Source organism: Tupaia chinensis, unplaced genomic scaffold (genome assembly GCF_000334495.1).
Source record: "Tupaia chinensis unplaced genomic scaffold, TupChi_1.0 Scaffold000633_1, whole genome shotgun sequence".
Lineage (NCBI taxonomy): Eukaryota > Metazoa > Chordata > Mammalia > Scandentia > Tupaiidae > Tupaia > Tupaia belangeri.
Genome location: NW_006160153.1, coordinates 464,155 through 482,877, shown reverse-complemented (window position 1 = coordinate 482,877; position 18,723 = coordinate 464,155). Strand labels below are relative to the sequence as shown.

The 18,723-nt window shown below is 38.8% G+C and overlaps 1 protein-coding gene across 1 annotated transcript in view; it reads left to right on the top strand.

Moving 5' to 3' along the window:
• The window catches only part of TMX4 (thioredoxin related transmembrane protein 4), a gene marked incomplete at its 5' end in the record, with an annotated part of 42,115 nt that overhangs the window by 20,222 nt on the left and 3,170 nt on the right, over positions 1-18,723 (top strand). Inside the window, 2 exon segments of the mRNA XM_014592000.1 lie at positions 2,377-2,418; positions 13,735-13,836. Coding sequence (XP_014447486.1) covers positions 2,377-2,418; positions 13,735-13,836 — 144 coding nt within the window.

Here is an 18,723-nt window from a genome sequence, read left to right as displayed (position 1 = left end):
GGGGATGACCATGCCGCAATCCCTTCTCCTCTATTCTCCTCTTGGGATCTTGGGCACACACGCACATGCGCCCGGCGTGAGTTTAAGCCACTGGGTCCAGGACTTGAACCGCAGTCGACTACATGGGAGTCCAGCGACATAGCCATTACGCCAACTGCTGGTCCCAACCCACAGATCATTTTGATTTTGAATGATTTGTCACATTTGTAATTCACTTGATATTAACACATATAAGAATTATCCTTACTGAAATAAAAACAAATTGTACATTAAATTGCACAGTGAGGAAGGTAGAGATTATCAGAACATGCACTGAGAAGTTGTTTCTTAGAAGAAGAGACTGGATGCGGTGAATAAGGCAAGAACAATTAAAAGGTTGTCCTAGTGTCCAGCCTTGGGTATGGTATCAGGGTAGCAGTGATGGGGATGAAGAGAATGAGTGGATTTTGAATAATATTTTGAAGGTGGAGGAGAGGGGAGATTCACGAATAAAAACTTCTGGGTCCTGGTTTGAAAACTTGGTGGCTCTTGGGAACCAGCAGTTAGCGTGATGGCTATGTCGCTGGACTCCCACATAGTCGACCACGGTTCGCGTCCTGGACCCGGTGGCTTAAAACTCACACCGGGCACGTGTGCGTGCGTGCCCAAGATCCCGAGAGGAGAATGGAGGAGAAGGGATTGCGGCGTGACCATCTCCCCTGGGGAGTGATTTCTCGCTTTCTGTCTCTATGTCTCTCTCTGTCTGTCTGGCGAGCGCACGCACCCTATAGTGAAAAATCTCTCAAAAAAAAAAAAAAAACTTGGTGACTCTAGATACCAATTTCTGATTTGGGCAAGAGAAGATAAAGGATTCAGTATAAGGTATGTTAAAAATGAGATGGAAACTTCATAAAACTGGATAAATGGAGTTGGGTTTTCATGGAGCATTCAGGAACATAAATACAAAGTATGTGGAAAGCATTGAAAGCCCTAATAGGGATGGGAACACCTAGCAAGAACAGAAAAGAGTAAACGTACATAAGACTGAGCCATGAGCCACACTCAAATTACCAAGTTGAGTAGTGAAGGAGTCAGCAAAAGAAAACCAGAAATAAGTACCAGTGAGAAGCAGGTGGAAAACCAGGGATTTACCATTTTCCAGGAGCCTGGTAGAAGATGCTGGAGGAGTCATCACTCAAGTCTGAGACAAGGACATTGAATGAAACAACATGAGGTCTTCATGGCCTGATAAGAAGCATTAGTGCAGTGTGAGGATGGAAGCCAGGATTGAATAGGTTAAAAATAATGGTGAGGAAGAAGAAACAGCAAATGTAGACTAATCTTGGAGAAACTTATCAATGGAGAGCCATGTGAGGTCCAGGGAAGCTCTTTATAAAAGATAGAGGAAGAGTCGCACATGTTTGCATGCTGATGAGACTGACCCAGTAGAGAGGGAGACATTTCTTCTACAGGAAGAAGGGGTGGCAGAAAGAACTAAGTCATTAGCAAGACAAAGGGCTAGGATCCAAGACACAAATTGAGGAATTAGGCTGTGATCGGGCAGATAGACTCTCTGTCATAACAAGAGAAGGTGGATCAATGTACACCAGGTTCGAATTTCACAGTGGGAAGAAAAGGGAGATCACATACTGGCCTCTGATTTCACAGAGACATATGAGGACTTTTAGCAGAGAGTTCAAGGAGAGAGGGAGGATATGTAAGATTTGAAGACAGGGAAAAGGAAGTGAGCAATTTTATCAAAGCCCAAAAGAATGCTATAGGGAGGGCCAGCAGATGACGTAATGGTTGTGGTGCTGGACTCCCATGTAGTCAACCGCTGTTGAAGTCTCAGACCCAGCAGCTTAAAATCAAGCCAGGCACATGTGTGTGTATGCCCAAGATCCTGAGAAGAGAGTGGAGGAGAAAGCACTTGAGGCGTGGCCATCCCTTCCGGGGTTGATTTCTCACTTTCTGTCTCTCTTTCCAGTGAGTGCACATACCCTATAGAAAAATATTCCTCTCAAAAAAAAAATGCAGTAGGTTTGGGCAATATTGAGTGTTTGCTTAGCTTTGGCACTGTGAGGCAGTGAGAACAGTCAGCTGGTCATATAATGCTTCCCCAGAGACATTCAGCTGCTCAGGGTGGAGTTTTTGCCAGGTATGAACAATGAAAGGTACATGGGCCAAGGAGTTGGAATGTATTTGCTGTGAGGTGGTTCAGAGGATGGCTGTGGAAGCAAAACTTTTCCAAGAATGGAAATGAATCCAGGATAGACAAAGATAGATAACAAGAACTGAGGAGATGGTGCAGGGACAGTCCTCCTGTTCTAGAGTTTTGTTTATATTTTTTTTGTGGTATATGTGACTAGTGGTTTTCCTTTTTATTTATTTAGAATCTCTGGAATGGCTGGTCTTTTTAGCATCTCTGGCAAGATATGGGTAAGTAGTCTTAAATAAAATTCTTATAATTATATTGTAAGAGGTTTTTAAGAATAAAAATGTAGCTTTTAAATAACAGGAAAATAAACATATCTAAATACTTTTGTAATTTCACTTTTCTTAAGCCATACAACCAGTGGTCATGAGGGGTTCCCAGTGGTGACATGTCTCTGTGTAGAAGGCCGTGAATTGAACAGAGATGACACTGCTGTGCTAGAGTCGTGTTTTCTTTATCAACGATGAAGTCCTTCATCATAGCAGAAGGGCTTATGTGGTTTTTCTTCATCTTATTTTCTCATTGTCCAATCCCTTTATAGGTCACAGATTGTCTAATCCTGAAAGTAGTTCTATGAGGAGACATCAACAAATTCCTAGAAAAATGCAATTAAAGTATAAGTTTGTTTTGGGGCAAAAAAGAAATAGAATTTATGCATAGTTTTTTCATAATATGTATTTTCCATGAACTCTTCAAAAGCCTCTGGTATATTCAGGCCTCTTGTTTTTAGAAGTTTTATTAGAAGTTAACCAGTAAAACTGTGATCATTAGCTGTGATCTGTAATCACTTTCATACTACAGTGGTAGATAGAGTACTTGGGACAGATTTATAGCCCTAGCCTAACGTATTTCTCTTTTTGAAGAAAATACTTGCTGTATGTTATTGTATACATTGATTCATTTCAGTGGCTTAGCATTTTTCAGGTTGAAATGTTAAACCATTATATAATCTTGAATATGTTTCATAACCTTTTGTCCCCCTTCCTTATAGGCAGTTATAAATCCATCCAGATTTAAGAAAATTGCTCTGAAATTAAGTGTAGTTCAAATATTCAAGAAAATTGTTAAAAGTGGGTTTATATTTATCTTTTCTAAGTTATGATTATACATCACGATGGCAATGTTTGGAACTTCTTAACATTGAAGGAGCTCATTGTAAGGCTCCTCCTTTTTTTTTCTTTTTTTCCAAAGACAGTTATCAGGGTGCCAGCAGGTGGCATATGTGTTAAGGTATTTGACTCCCCCACGGCCAGCCATGGTTCAGGTCCCAGACTGTGAGGTTTGAAACTCTCACCAGGCATGTGTACGTGCACGCACATGTCCAATATCTTTAGAGGAGAATGGAGGAGAAGGAGGTGTGGCCACGCCTTTGGTGGGTGATTTTCTTACTTTCTCTCTCTCTCTGTCTCTCTCTGTCTCTCTCTGTCTCTCTCTGTCTCTCTCTGTCTCTCTCTGTCTCTCTCTGTCTCTCTCTGTCTCTCTCTGTCTCTCTCTGTCTCTCTCTGTCTCTCTCTGTCTCTCTCTGTCTCTCTCTGTCTCTCTCTGTCTCTCTCTGTCTCTCTCTGTCTCTCTCTGTCTCTCTCTGTCTCTCTCTGTCTCTCTCTGTCTCTCTCTGTCTCTCTCTGTCTCTCTCTGTCTCTCTCTGTCTCTCTCTGTCTCTCTCTGTCTCTCTCTGTCTTTCTAGTGAGCACACACACCCTGTAGCAAAAATCTCTCTTAAAAACAAACAAAAACAATTAAAATAGTTATTAGTTATATATTCTGCCATGTGAGATAAATACCTACTTCAAGTTTTTTTGTTTGCTTTTATAACAGAAATGAATCTGAGATTTGTATTCATTCTTTTTGGCTAACATTTAACTATTTTTTTGTTTTTGTCAGTTGTTCATCACATTAAATAATTAATCTTTTTTCCTCCCTCCAGGTAGTTTCATGAGGTTTACTTTCACCTTTTTCTTAATATTGGCAGGAGTTTAATGAAGAGATGAGAATTGTGACTTGCAAACTGGGAACTCAGAGAGTGAGAGAGTCTGCCTTTTGCAGTAGGTTGACTTTAAAGGTTTATGGAGTCATGTAGTCTGGTGGCTGGCTGAGCCTTGTAGCATTATAACGTCCTAATCAACAGGATAATTGTAATAAATGGATACCAGGTGGCATTGTCATCAAGGCTTTAGCACAGAGCCTGTGATATTATAAATGCAGGTCAAAAGATGAATTTGTTCTTCAGGTGAAGAAGAGCTTAAATAGAAGTTGATCATGGCTTCACAGATTGTTAAAGAGAAGTTTTAGTTTCAAAGACAATGTCAGGGAAGATAAATAATTTTTCTGACCTCATATAGCTAGTCATTTATTGTTTATATAAAGAAGAATTTAAATAAAGAGTTACCCTTTTATATTATGCAGATGTATACAATATATGGCATTTGGAGTGTGTCAAGGCCAGGAGTGGGTGTTTTATCTTTGCACGCACAGTGCCGAGCTATGGGTGCACGGATGGATTCTGTGTGGATGTATTGGACTGCAGAGAAAGAGCCATTTGGAGAATAGAAAATGTTGTCCCTAAATAACCAAGATGTTCTTCTTAATAATTAAGAAGTAAAAAATAAAATACAATAAAATAAAAATGGGACCAGCAGTTGGCATAATGGCTATGTTGCTGGACTCCCATGTAGTTGACTGCGCTTTTGAGTCCTGGACCCAGTGGCTTAAACTCACGCTGGGTGCATGTGTGTGCATGCCCAAGATCCCGAGAGTAGAACGGAGGAGAAGGGATTGCGGTATGGCCATCCACCCTGCGGGCTGATTTCTCACTTTCTGTCTCTCTGTCTTTTTCTTTCTGGCGAGTGCACGCACCCTGTAGCGAAAACCTCTCAAAAAAATTATAATAATTAAGAAGTAAAATATATGTGGTATATATGTATATATTTAGAATTTCTTTTCAGTTTTTCAAAAGTAAATAAAAATACCATTTAATAAGATAAACTGTAAAATTTGACACACAAATTATTGCATTGTATAAGGTCAGTTTTATCTAGGATTAATACCATATTTAAATTTTTTTGATTAGCATTTGCTAAGTATATTTCTTACCATTTTCAACCTTCTTATTGTTATGTCTTAAGTGATACTTTTAAAAAGCATATAGCAAGAATTATTTTAACTGATGGATTTTAGTCCATTTATATTTGTCGGGATTACTAATACGTTTCTTCCTGATTGAGCATGTGGAGTGGAAGAAGTGTATGTAAGAGGATGTAAGTGATATGTTTATAGATTTATTTTTATTTTCTCCTATGTATGTATATTACCTTTAAAATCTGTAATAGATATCTGATATTACCCTTTATATCAGCATCTAGCTTCTCAAGCTTCTTGGCAACTTTTGTGATGTCTTTTATTCTTAGCAACAAGTCCCCATCCTTTCATCAAGTCTCTTGCTAGGGCTCGCACCACTTGTGTTACTAGAATCTGACCCTGTCCTCTTAGTCATAAGGTATATGGTTTCTGGCATGGTGAGACCCTAACCATTTGCTAGCCATCAGGTCTTTGGTTCCCACTTCAACTCTAGGGCTTAGTCTGTTGCCCTTACAGAGCTTCTTATTCAGCCAATCCCTAGCTTCCTACCCTGCTTGCTCCATGTGCTAATTTAGGTGGATCTTCTTTGAGTTTATGCCTCAAAGGTGAAGCCAGCTTGCTAGGACTGACATTCTGTAAATAAAAGCTGGTCCTCAGAATTCTAGGATCACCTGGTGATGAGACACTCAAACATCTAAATTCCTATGAACTTGTGTTGTTTTGTCTGCATTTGGTCTCAACTTTATACCAACATCCCATGTGTTCTTGCTTTGAATAAACCCTTAAGGAAGGAAGTCTTCAGAATAGTAGCCTAAGTCAGTTTCTGTGAGCTTCCTGCTGTTACCCTGAATCCTAGGGATGGCTGATAGGTAATTTGTATCAGAGTGTGGGCAAGACTGCATAATCTTCAATGTTTTTTCCAACACAGAGTTCAAATTGTCTTTTTAATCCAGTCATGATATCTATCTATGTATTTTAATTATTATAGGAACTCACAGAAGTAACTGCCTCTTTCAGTGTAATATCCATCTTCATGCATAGCCTTGACATTTTACCTTCTTCACTTACGGGAATCACTGAGACCTAGGATATGTGCACCTAGAGTAGTTTCTCAGAGAGCAGACATCTTCAAACTACTAGATTCTGATTTTCCTTTATAGTGGCAATATAAAATTTCCTCAAAACTTTATGCATCATATCCAGCAGGCAATAGTTATATTGCTGGACTCTCACATGGCCAACTACAGATGGAGTCTCAAACCCTGTTGTTAGAAACTTGAGCTGGGCATGTGTGCATGCATGCCCAAGACCCTGAGAGAAGAATAGAGGAGAAGGAATCGCGGCATGGCCATCCCTGCTGGGGAGTTGATTTCTAGCTTTCTGTCTCTCTGCCTCTCTCTGTTTATATGGCAAGCGCATACGCCCTATAACAAAAATCTCTCTCTCTTTTTTCTTTTAGGTTTTTGCTATAGAGCACATGCACTTGCCAGGAAGACAGAGACAGAGAGAGAGAAAGTGAGAAATCACCCCTCGGGGGGATGGCCACACCATAATCCCTTCTCCTCCATTCTCCTCTCGGGATCTTGGGCACACATTTACACGCGCCCATTGTGACTTTAAGCCACCGGGTCCAATTGCATTGTATAAGGTCAGTTTTATCTAGGATTAATACCATATTTAAATTTTTTTGATTAGCATTTGCTAAGTATATTTCTTACCATTTTCAACCTTCTTATTGTTATGTCTTAAGTGATACTTTTAAAAAGCATATAGCAAGAATTATTTTAACTGATGGATTTTAGTCCATTTATATTTGTCGGGATTACTAATACGTTTCTTCCTGATTGAGCATGTGGAGTGGAAGAAGTGTATGTAAGAGGATGTAAGTGATATGTTTATAGATTTATTTTTATTTTCTCCTATGTATGTATATTACCTTTAAAATCTGTAATAGATATCTGATATTACCCTTTATATCAGCATCTAGCTTCTCAAGCTTCTTGGCAACTTTTGTGATGTCTTTTATTCTTAGCAACAAGTCCCCATCCTTTCATCAAGTCTCTTGCTAGGGCTCGCACCACTTGTGTTACTAGAATCTGACCCTGTCCTCTTAGTCATAAGGTATATGGTTTCTGGCATGGTGAGACCCTAACCATTTGCTAGCCATCAGGTCTTTGGTTCCCACTTCAACTCTAGGGCTTAGTCTGTTGCCCTTACAGAGCTTCTTATTCAGCCAATCCCTAGCTTCCTACCCTGCTTGCTCCATGTGCTAATTTAGGTGGATCTTCTTTGAGTTTATGCCTCAAAGGTGAAGCCAGCTTGCTAGGACTGACATTCTGTAAATAAAAGCTGGTCCTCAGAATTCTAGGATCACCTGGTGATGAGACACTCAAACATCTAAATTCCTATGAACTTGTGTTGTTTTGTCTGCATTTGGTCTCAACTTTATACCAACATCCCATGTGTTCTTGCTTTGAATAAACCCTTAAGGAAGGAAGTCTTCAGAATAGTAGCCTAAGTCAGTTTCTGTGAGCTTCCTGCTGTTACCCTGAATCCTAGGGATGGCTGATAGGTAATTTGTATCAGAGTGTGGGCAAGACTGCATAATCTTCAATGTTTTTTCCAACACAGAGTTCAAATTGTCTTTTTAATCCAGTCATGATATCTATCTATGTATTTTAATTATTATAGGAACTCACAGAAGTAACTGCCTCTTTCAGTGTAATATCCATCTTCATGCATAGCCTTGACATTTTACCTTCTTCACTTACGGGAATCACTCTAGGATAGGATATGTGCACCTAGAGTAGTTTCTCAGAGAGCAGACATCTTCAAACTACTAGATTCTGATTTTCCTTTATAGTGGCAAAATTTCCTCACCTCAAAACTTTATGCATCATATCCAGCAGGCAATAGTTATATTGCTGGACTCTCACATGGCCAACTACAGATGGAGTCTCAAACCCTGTTGTTAGAAACTTGAGCTGGGCATGTGTGCATGCATGCCCAAGACCCTGAGAGAAGAATAGAGGAGAAGGAATCGCGGCATGGCCATCCCTGCTGGGGAGTTGATTTCTAGCTTTCTGTCTCTCTGCCTCTCTCTGTTTATATGGCAAGCGCATACGCCCTATAACAAAAATCTCTCTCTCTTTTTTCTTTTAGGTTTTTGCTATAGAGCACATGCACTTGCCAGGAAGACAGAGACAGAGAGAGAGAAAGTGAGAAATCACCCCTCGGGGGGATGGCCACACCATAATCCCTTCTCCTCCATTCTCCTCTCGGGATCTTGGGCACACATTTACACGCGCCCATTGTGACTTTAAGCCACCGGGTCCAGGACTTGAACCGCAGTCGACTACATGAGAGTCCAGCTACATAGCCATTATGCTAACTGCTAGTCCCACAAAAATCTCTCTTAAAGAAAAATGTATGCAACTTTAAAAATGTGACTCAGTTACTCTAAAGGGTGGTCCAAGGTAAGCGAACATAATGAAAGCGATGTGCAAAAGATTGAACATAGACCTGCACTGCCCCTGGATTTGGTGCCATAGTCAGGATTAGGAGACCCCAGGTTGGTATTTTGTTTGTGGCACAAGTGCAGAGATAGATGATCCAGTTTTCTTCTCTTTTCATAGTTGGCTACAATGCTGCAGAGAGGCACTGTTCTCTCACCCAGAAACATAAGCCTTTGTTCCCCCCCATGTATATATGTCTCTGAATTCTTTTATTTTCCCTGCCATAGACTGTGGATACTAGAATACTCTGTTAAGCACAGACCCTGGCACCTAATATGTACTTGTAACTGCTTTTCATTAGTCATATTCATTAATCATTATTGTCTTTGTTACTTTACTTTTCCCTTCTGGTTATAGGAAATGTGGAAAACTTTAACTTCTCATTTATATTTTAAGCATGGTGGATAACAGACTTAAAAATTGAGTTCCATGGCAGTTTCACAGTGTATACACGTTTGTAACTAGGTTTGTCATTTCAGTGTAATTAAGCACTATTTTATTTGATTTGGTGAATCTATGCTCTTCACTGTGGTAATATAGAATGTCTTACCTCTTTTAACTGTGACTGTTATTATGAAAGGATACAGGCATATGACAGATTGTAGCTAAATAAGGTATGCTGTGTCCTTGGGAGGACATCTGTGTGATGGATACTACCTTCCCTTTTGATTAGAATGATGTGACAGAAGATGTAAAGCTTTAAAAATATCTGGCAATGAAATTAAAAGCCTAAGTGTTTAGAATGAAAAATAACAGAGTGTATTTTAAAACCTAAAAGCATTCCCCAGTGGTTTATGTAGTATAATCTCCTCTCTGACTGTTCTTTGTTTCCTTATAGAAACTTCTAGACTGTTTTGTGGCATGTTGTAGTGAGATGTATACATCCACAGGATACCTCTCATAGAGCCTGTAAGAGTCTACAAGGCAGTGTGTTGTAAATATTAAGATTCAACTTGAAAGGAGGGAGGAAAGGACGATTGGTCACATTGAGGGGTCCTTCCTACCCACTGTCTTCCAGGGAAGGTATTTTGGGAGCTCTGACCTGTGTCTGAAAGGGATAAAGTGGTTATAACAGAACTCTTCAGGGTGGGCTTTGAATCCAAAGCTTGTCTTCTTCAGGGCAGTTCAGCTTTGATTGAGGGTGTAACACTGGGCTGTATGAGTGGATGTGCTTGGTGGCATTTCTTCTAGCCTACAGTAGTTCAGACCTCAGAGGGAGTGCTGGCTTTCCTGAAAAAGGGAGGCTATGCCTCTGATTCATGCAGGTCTTGGTCTGGTTCTGTTCCTTAAATATTGGGTAGAGTCATGGCACATTTTTGTGTAGAAAAACATAGAAAAGTACATCATGACTTTTCTAACAACATATGTCTGACCAGTGATTGGGGTGTTCTTATTTATTTTATTGTAAGGATGTTTTCATCTAGTTTCTTTACTCAAATCTGTTCGTAACTGAAAATTAGCTATAACTTAGTCATCTAGTTCAATCATATAATAGTCTAAGGTATCGTCATGCCCATTTGATGACATTTGAGTGATTTTTTTCTAAATAGAGTAGGATATTCCCTTGTGATAACACAGGTAACATTAAACAAAGATAAGTGTTTTCCATAAGTGAAAGCTGTTGCCTTACCTGTCAAAGAAACAGAAACACAAAAATCTAGAACCAAATTCGACAAGTTTTACTCAATTACTTTGGAACATAATACCGTAAAACTTTATGTGCATGGTACCATGAGTCCTCACCCTATAGAGCTCTCTAAAACCATTGTGGTTCAGACAAGTAAACAGATAAAGATTTATGTCTGCAATTGTGAAAACACTTGATTAATGAGTCTTTAGTAATAATTACCTGAAAGACCACAAGATGGCAGGGTTTCTCTAAGGAGATCAAATAAACCTCTTAAAGAGTAAGTGGATACAGGAAAACTAAAGTGGAGCTTACTAAACTAATAGGATGTTTTGAAAGTACTAAAAAGTGTTTGACTCAGAATGCAACAATTCAAAGGCAAACAATTAACTGAAATTTAAAAAATAACTTAGGCAGTTCTTGAGGGTTGCTTTACTCATTTATTTTTTCAGAAAAAGCAGATGCCACTGTCTGGAAGGACTTAAGACCCACATTATTCATCCCCAAACTATACATCACTCATCCTAACCCTATGAATAAAGTAAAATACAGATCCTTGTGAAGCAAATTCCTTACAGAATGCATGCATATTTTAGTACAGCGCAGACTGGTTTTCAGCATCTTCTAATTCTTTGGCACATTTCAAGGTTTAATTCTGATGATGGCATTGAGTCATCAAGACAAACATAAACTGTGTTCAACATGCAATATATACATACACATGCACACACACATACACACACATACTTTTAGATTTTGCCAAAGATTGCATGCACTTGCTAGCGAGATTGAGAAAGAGAGACAGTGAGAGGGAAAGTGAGAAATCCCTCTGGGAGAATAGCCATGCCATAATCCGTTTTTCTCCATCCCCCTTTTGGGATTCTAGGCACACACATATGCACCTGGCATGATTTTCAAGCTGCCAGGTCTGGGACTTGAACTGTGGTCAGCCACGCGGGAGTCCAGCACCTTCACCACCATGCCATTTGCTGGCCCCAACATGCAGTATATTCTAAAATGAGGAACTGTGCAGTACATTTTAGAATATCCATTGAAGAGTTTGGATCAAATGACGTGTTGATACCTCAGATTCCTCTTTTTCTGACTAGGTTTCAGAATGCTAGGATACTCTAAAATAAAAGTCCTAATTGAATAAAGTCAGTAGACAAGTGACCCTTTTATAAATCAAGAGTATTAGCATTTTCTATTCATAGTTTGAGTGTTTAATGCATCTTTTCCTATTCAACAAATATTGATTGAACAGTTGATTACCTGTGTCAGTGTTTAAAAATACTTGCTGAGTCTTTAAATCTATCTCTTCTGCTTAACAAAAAATTATAGACATAGATATCAGATTATTCTAGATCAGTTAACAGCCTTTTTTGTTTATCATTCAGATTTAGCCATATTGAAATATAGTATTTGATTATGTTGACATAAACTAAAAACCAAAACTTTTGATAAATGTGTAGTTGAAATAGAAACTTGAACTCAGTTTCATCAACTTTACTGATTCTAGGCAAATCATTTAGTCATTGTCTTTGCTTGTTGGTCCTATTAACTCAGAGCCTTTTTGTCCTTTGTCCATTAATTGCTTGTACTGCAGGGGTGGCTATTTTTGAAGCTGTCTGGGTCTAACACAGATGGCCGAATCACTGTAGGAAGCATGGATCCCTCCACATTTAAGTGGGCTTTCACTTGATACTATAAGGTTCATATCTGTAGTCTCTATATAATTTAGCATGTAAATAATTACTAGCTGAGAGTGTCTCTCTTCACTGCTTTTAAAAGTGTTTATCATTGGGGCCATCAGGTAGCATGGTGGTTAAGATGCCAGATTCTTACATGGCTGACTGGGTTCAAGTTCTGGATGTGGTGACTTTAAAATGACAACAAATAAATAAATGTTAAAAAGAAAAGGTTTCTCATCAAGTAGAATTCTAAAGAATAGTAATAGCATGGACAGATGTACACTCAGAGACTGATAAAATATTAGCTCATAATGAATTTTCCAGAAAATCTATTTATTCTATCATATTTTATGGTAATTTAATAAAGTTGTTCAGGAAATAAGACCAGCAGATGGCATAATAGTTATGTCACTGGACTCCCACATAGCTGACTGGGGTTTGAGTCCCAGACCTGGTGGCTTAAAACTCATACCAGGCATATGTGCATGCACACCCAAAATCCTGAGAGGAGAATGGAGGAGAAGGGCTTGCTGTATGGAGATATCCCTGTGGGGATGATTTCTCACTTTCTGTTTCTCTGTGTCTTTCTGTCTTTCCAGCGAGTGCATGCGCTCTATAGCAAAGATCTCTTAAAAAGAAAAAAACAAACAAACAAAAAGTTGTTAAGGATGGATAGAAGTAGAGCAATAAATTTCCAATTAAATAAAGTATGGGCCCATCAGGTTAGGGCACTGGATTCCACACTGCCGACTGAGCAGTTAGGGTCCCAAGACCCAACACCTTAAAAATATCCTGGTCTTTGCACCAGCTGATGGTTCGTGAACTGCTATGTAACTGGACTCCCATGTAGTTGATTGCTGTTTAAATCCTGGACCCGAAAGCTTAAAACTCACACTGGGTGTGTGTGTACGCATGCCCAAAATCCCGAGTAGAGTGGAGAAGGGACTGAGGTGTTGCCATCCCCCTGGGGGGTGATTTCTCACTTTCTGTCTGTCTCTTTCTATCTTTTCATCAACTCACGTACCTTATAGCAAAAACCTCTCTTTAAAAAAAATACACTGGGCACATGTGTAAAGTCCTTAGAGGAGAAGGGATTGCTGCATGGCCAATCCCCAGAGGATGATCTCTCACACCCCCCTTATATTTCTCTGCAGTGAGCATATGTGCCCTATACTGAAAAAAAAAAAAGTGTGGAAGTGTGGAGACATTTTAAGTAGTAATCTGTAAGGATTAATGTAGTTTTACTTAAAAATTGATAAAGACTCATGAAATTTAATTTTTTATAGATGCCATAGTATGAGTAAACATTGAGGTATATATAATTATTCAGAGAGAGAGAGACCAAAAAAATCAAAATCCATCATGTTGGAAGAAAGGGCTAGCAAAACAATTCTACCAGAGTCCTACCCAGATCATGATCTCTAAGGCAGTATGATTTTTATTAAATATGACCTTGATTATTTCTCTCAGTTTGTCAGTGTTATAACATTTGATTTGTTCCTTAAGAGTCATTTTAGATACATAAACCTTTGTGGGAACTTACATACATAGAGAGGCAGACTTGAGTTATTCAAAGATTTTTTTGGTCTTCATTACAGGTAAACATTCTATTTCTTTTTTCTTTGATTACAGCACCTTCACAACTATTTCACAGTGACCCTTGGAATTCCTGCTTGGTGTTCTTACGTGTTCTTCATCGTAGCCACCTTGGTTTTTGGCCTTCTCATGGGTTTGGTAAGAGAATACAAATCTTTCTTCTGGTCTTCAAAGCAGGATCAGTTTCATGTAAAACTAAAAAGCAACCTACAGAAAAAAAGCACATTAGCAGTATTCTGTTTGTAATCTAAGCAGTTAAAGAGCATTTGTTTCTTTGATACTGATTTCATTGGTAATGTGAGAAATACTGGAAAATTCATGAAATTATGATCCCCTGATCCTATTGCTTAAATATTCTAAAGATGGCTGCTGCCCAGAATATAGATAGTGATGAAAGAGGAAATTGAATCCCTGCTTGAATTGGTAATTAGTTTCCAAGACAACTGAGTCAACTGTCATTTCACACATTGTCTCCCTGATTTGAACACTGTGGCAATAAGGCCAAAGTTGTGAATTTGTTCCTCAGGTAGATACAAGATTTTTTTCACGTTCATATCCTCCAGTTGAACCTCTAATCTGGACCAGCTGCACTCTGGTTTTCACAGGATAGATTTTGAAAGATAATGTAGATAAAGCCACACAATCATTATTATGGGGGAGGAGAATGAGTCAGAGCACATTAACATGTTTTGTTTGTTGATGAAAATCAGTATCCCAAGAAATATCTGTGTATTTTTCTCTCTAGGTGCTTCAGGTGAGATTTGGAATAATGAATTTGTTTATCTAATTATATAGACTATACCTATAAATTTTCTTGAATGTTTAGCTCTTTTTTTTTTTTTTTAATTTGCTAGAGGGTGTGTACACTTGCCAGAGAGAGACAGAGAAAGAGAGAGGTTGAAAAATATGCCAGATGCACGTGCTTAAATGTTCAATCCAGGATGAAGGAATGAAGGCGAAGGAGTTATGAACCAACCACACCCAATTGGGAAATGCTTTCTCCCCACCACTCTCTGTCTCCCCGTCTCACTAAGGCAAGCACATATGCCCTCTGAGAATTAAAATGAAATTGTAAAAATGTTAGTAATTGACTAAATCACCTCTCAGCAGGTCATGATCATGCTGCATGATCACACCATAATTCAGTCTCCTTTGTTTCTCTTTCCCCTTCATTTCTCTATCCTTTCGGACTTTTGGTGTATGTGCACTGATGCTCATTTCAAGCCTCCAGGTTAAGAATTCAGAACATATGGTTAGCCATGTGGGCTGGATTTCCACATGGCTAAACATGATTCAATTCCTGGACCTGGTGACTTGAAAAATCACGCCCAGTGCATATGCATGTGTGCCCAAAATCCTGAGGGGAGAATGGAGGAGAAGAGAGTACAGAGTGGCCATCCCCCCTAGGGGGTGATTACTCACTTTCCCTCTCTCTTTCTCTCTCAATTCCAGTGAGCTCATGTACTTATGACACACAAAAATAAAAATAAATAAAATTAAAAAATATAAGAGAACAAAACAAAAAAGTCAATTAACCTACACAGGATCAATTTTATTACATCTTGAGCCCCAGTTAAGAAAAGGAGATCTTTTTTTCTTTGTTTTTGTTAGATTTTTGCTGTAGGGAATGTGAGCTTGCTGGAGAGACAGAGAGAGACTAAGAAACGAAAGTTGAGAAATCATAGCCAGGGGAAAAGGCCACCTATAGTCCCTTCTCCTCCACTCTCCTCTTAGGGTTTTGGGCACGCACACACACATACACCTGGCATGTGTTTCAAGCCTCTGGGCCCAAGACTCAAACTGTAGTCAACTTGCATTTTGGTGTCCAGCAATGTGACCATAATCCCATTCACTGGTCCTGATAGGTTCTTAAAAATCATTATACTCTATAGACGAATCATATAGCTCCTAAATACTATGTAATGAAAATAATTGATAATTATTAAAAAGTGATGTGAAAACAAGCATTTAGATCATATTGTCTTAAAGTTTATCCTTACCTTTTTATAACATGACCCTTTTATTTATTTAAATTTGTTTTTTTGTTTTTGTTTTTATTTTTTAGTTTTTTTTGCCATAGGGTATGTGTGCTCACTGGAGAGAGACTTGAGAGAGGGAAAGTGAGAAGTCACTCATCCCCCCAGGAGGGATGAGCATGCCACAGTCCCTTCTGTTTCATTCTTCTCTTGGGATTTTGGGCTTGCACGCATATGGGCCTGGCATAATTCTCAAGTAACCATGTTTGAACTCAGACCACAGTCAGCCATTTGGGAATCCATTGCCTTAACCACCACACTACCTGCTAACCCCAGCCTAACCCTTTTAAAAATAAGCTTAAACTGTTAGCAGTTAGACCAGCACTGAGCCTAATGGTTAATGGAGCCGCATGCTACATGACTCATCACAATTTGATTCCTGACCCAGTGGCTTGAAAAATGTGTCAGACACATGTGCTTAAGTGTCCAATCCCAACAGATTGGAGAACTAAAAGAGAAGGAATTCTGGACTGACCACGCCCCATTGCAAAATGCTTTGTCCCCACTGCTTTCTGCATCTCTGTCTCACTCAAGCAAGTATATATGCTCTCTGGGAATTAAAGTGAAATTGTAAAAATGTTAGTAATTGACTTTACAGTAAGTCATAACTTGATAGAAAGTCATAAATCCAGGAAGCCAAGGAGGCTCAGTTTTTGTTGTTGTTGTTGTTTGTTTGTCTGTTTTTTCCATGAGCATGTTTAATTCAAGTCACAAACCTAAAGAACCAGTGAAACCAAATCTTTGAGATTTGGCTGCTGATTTTAATTTTAAGATTGAGGATCAGACTTAGATCATTGTATATGTCATTCATTAGTTCCTGAGTATGTTGTGTTCTGTTGCATTCATCTTATTGTTAATTAACTTCGTCCCATTGTGCGACCTAAAGGGATTTGATTTCAGATATAAATAGAATGTTTTCATCTGTGCTTTTCTGATCTATTGTCCAGTGCTAGATTTTTCTAGCAATGTATTTTGGGGCTACATGAATGTAAAGCACTTGTAGAAGTAACAGTATGAGGTCTCAAGAAAGTTCAAAATCGAGTTATTCGGAATATAGGTTGACTGCGAACCTATTAAAACATCAGAGGAAATTTTTCAACTTTGAAAAGAATTAGAAGATTTTGTCTTTGATGTTGACTTTAAGTCCGAGACACTGGGATCAGTCCTGCCTGTGCCTTAAGATCATTTGGAAACTTAGATTCAAAAATAATCAGTGCAAGCAGGTTTTTGGAGGCTTTACCTGAAGAAAGAAGAGAGTTGGATTGCAGACTGTTCAGGTGGTAAGTCAGATAGGAGCTAGGGAGAAAACTTTATTAACAAAATAATAATTTCAAAGCAGTAATAGACTTTTAGATTTTCTGTTACTGCAGTTCTAAAGCATATTAAACACATATTTCTGTTTATAAATACAACTGTAGAGTATGTTAAAATAAACATATAACAGCTAGAATTTTTGCCTTCAGTGATCTTTAATTTCATATTTACTTTTTAACTTACCTTTTGTGAATCAGATATACAATGTGAAACTGCTGCATTTTTATCCCATTTTATATCATCTCTCCCAGTATTGGCATTTTCATTAACTTGTAGGATAAGAGAGGAATGTTTCCCAGTTGTCTTCACGTTTTAGCCACCTTGGACATGATGTTTGTATAGCAAACCAGAGTGAAGTGATTTTGTCACTCGTGGCAAAGCTGCTTGAGAGTGGCTCTGAATGGTCCAGGGGAACAGCTGCCCCAAGTCCTGCCTAGGATCTAATTGTCTTTTTTTTTTTTTTAAAGAGTTACTTATTTTATTCATTGTTATTATTTTATTTTTTAATTTGACCAGAGAGAAAGATAAAGGGAAAATGAGAAAGCAAGCTACCAGGTCTGGGCCTTGAACCATCTTGGGCCTCGTAGGAGTCTAGCACTTTAACCACCATTCCACTTGGTGGTCCGTTTTTTGTTTGTTTGTTTGTTGTTTGTTTCCTCTCACCATTGGCAACTCTGCTCCCTTTCTGAACCTAATGAACCATACATTGAGTAAAGTAGTAAATGTACGTACATTTTGCTGACACAAAGCTGGGTGCTCATTTGATGTTTATAAAAGTAAATAAAAAAGACTATGACTTTGTGTTACTTAAAATTTCAGAGCACCTATAAAATAGTAATGTATATAGTACTATTACTGTTTTAAAGATTGCATTTATTCAACGTGAACTTCCAGTCAGAGTGTTAGCTAGGTACAGAGAGACGTGCATATTTTCCTAAACCGGCTGCTTCATTCAGTGTCAGTTCTTCATTTTGTGTGGTGCCACAGGGAATGGGGAAAGTAGCAGATATATAGAGAGTTGCTCCAGCTCATTCCAGCTCCAGTGAATTTTACCCTGACTGTTAAGATTCAAGAGTTTATCACAGTGTGTGTCACATGGTGCTCTCTGGGGGTGGGACTAGAACTGGGATCCTTCCCTTGAGGAGATTGTAGTTTATCTAGGGAAAAGATACATTTATTATAAGGAAAAAGTGACTCCAGCTGTAGTCAAGGTCAGAGATGAAACCAATCAGCCACTCTGTAAGATAAGTTTTAGTTCATATTATTGAAGAGTATTTTAGTTTTGCTATAGGGCACATGTGCTCACCAGAGAGAGAGAAAAAAAAAATGAGAACTCACTCCCCCACCACCACCACCAAGTGGGATAGCTATACCACAATCTTTTCTTTTCCCCTCTCCTTGGGATATTAGACATACATGCACATGTACCCAGCTTGAGTTTCAAGCTGTCAGGTCTGACACTTAAACCTTATAGTCACCCTTGTGGGATCCAGAGTCTTGACCTCTACCGCCATGTCACCTGTTGGCCTTGTTGAGGAGTTTTGTTTTATTTTACAATTCATCTCTGTAAAAATTTATTATGACTCTCTTGAGGATTCTAGACCCTGAGATATATTTCCACTCAGTTGGGCATCACCCAATGGTGAGGGACAGCTTATTACAGAGTGTTTTTGTT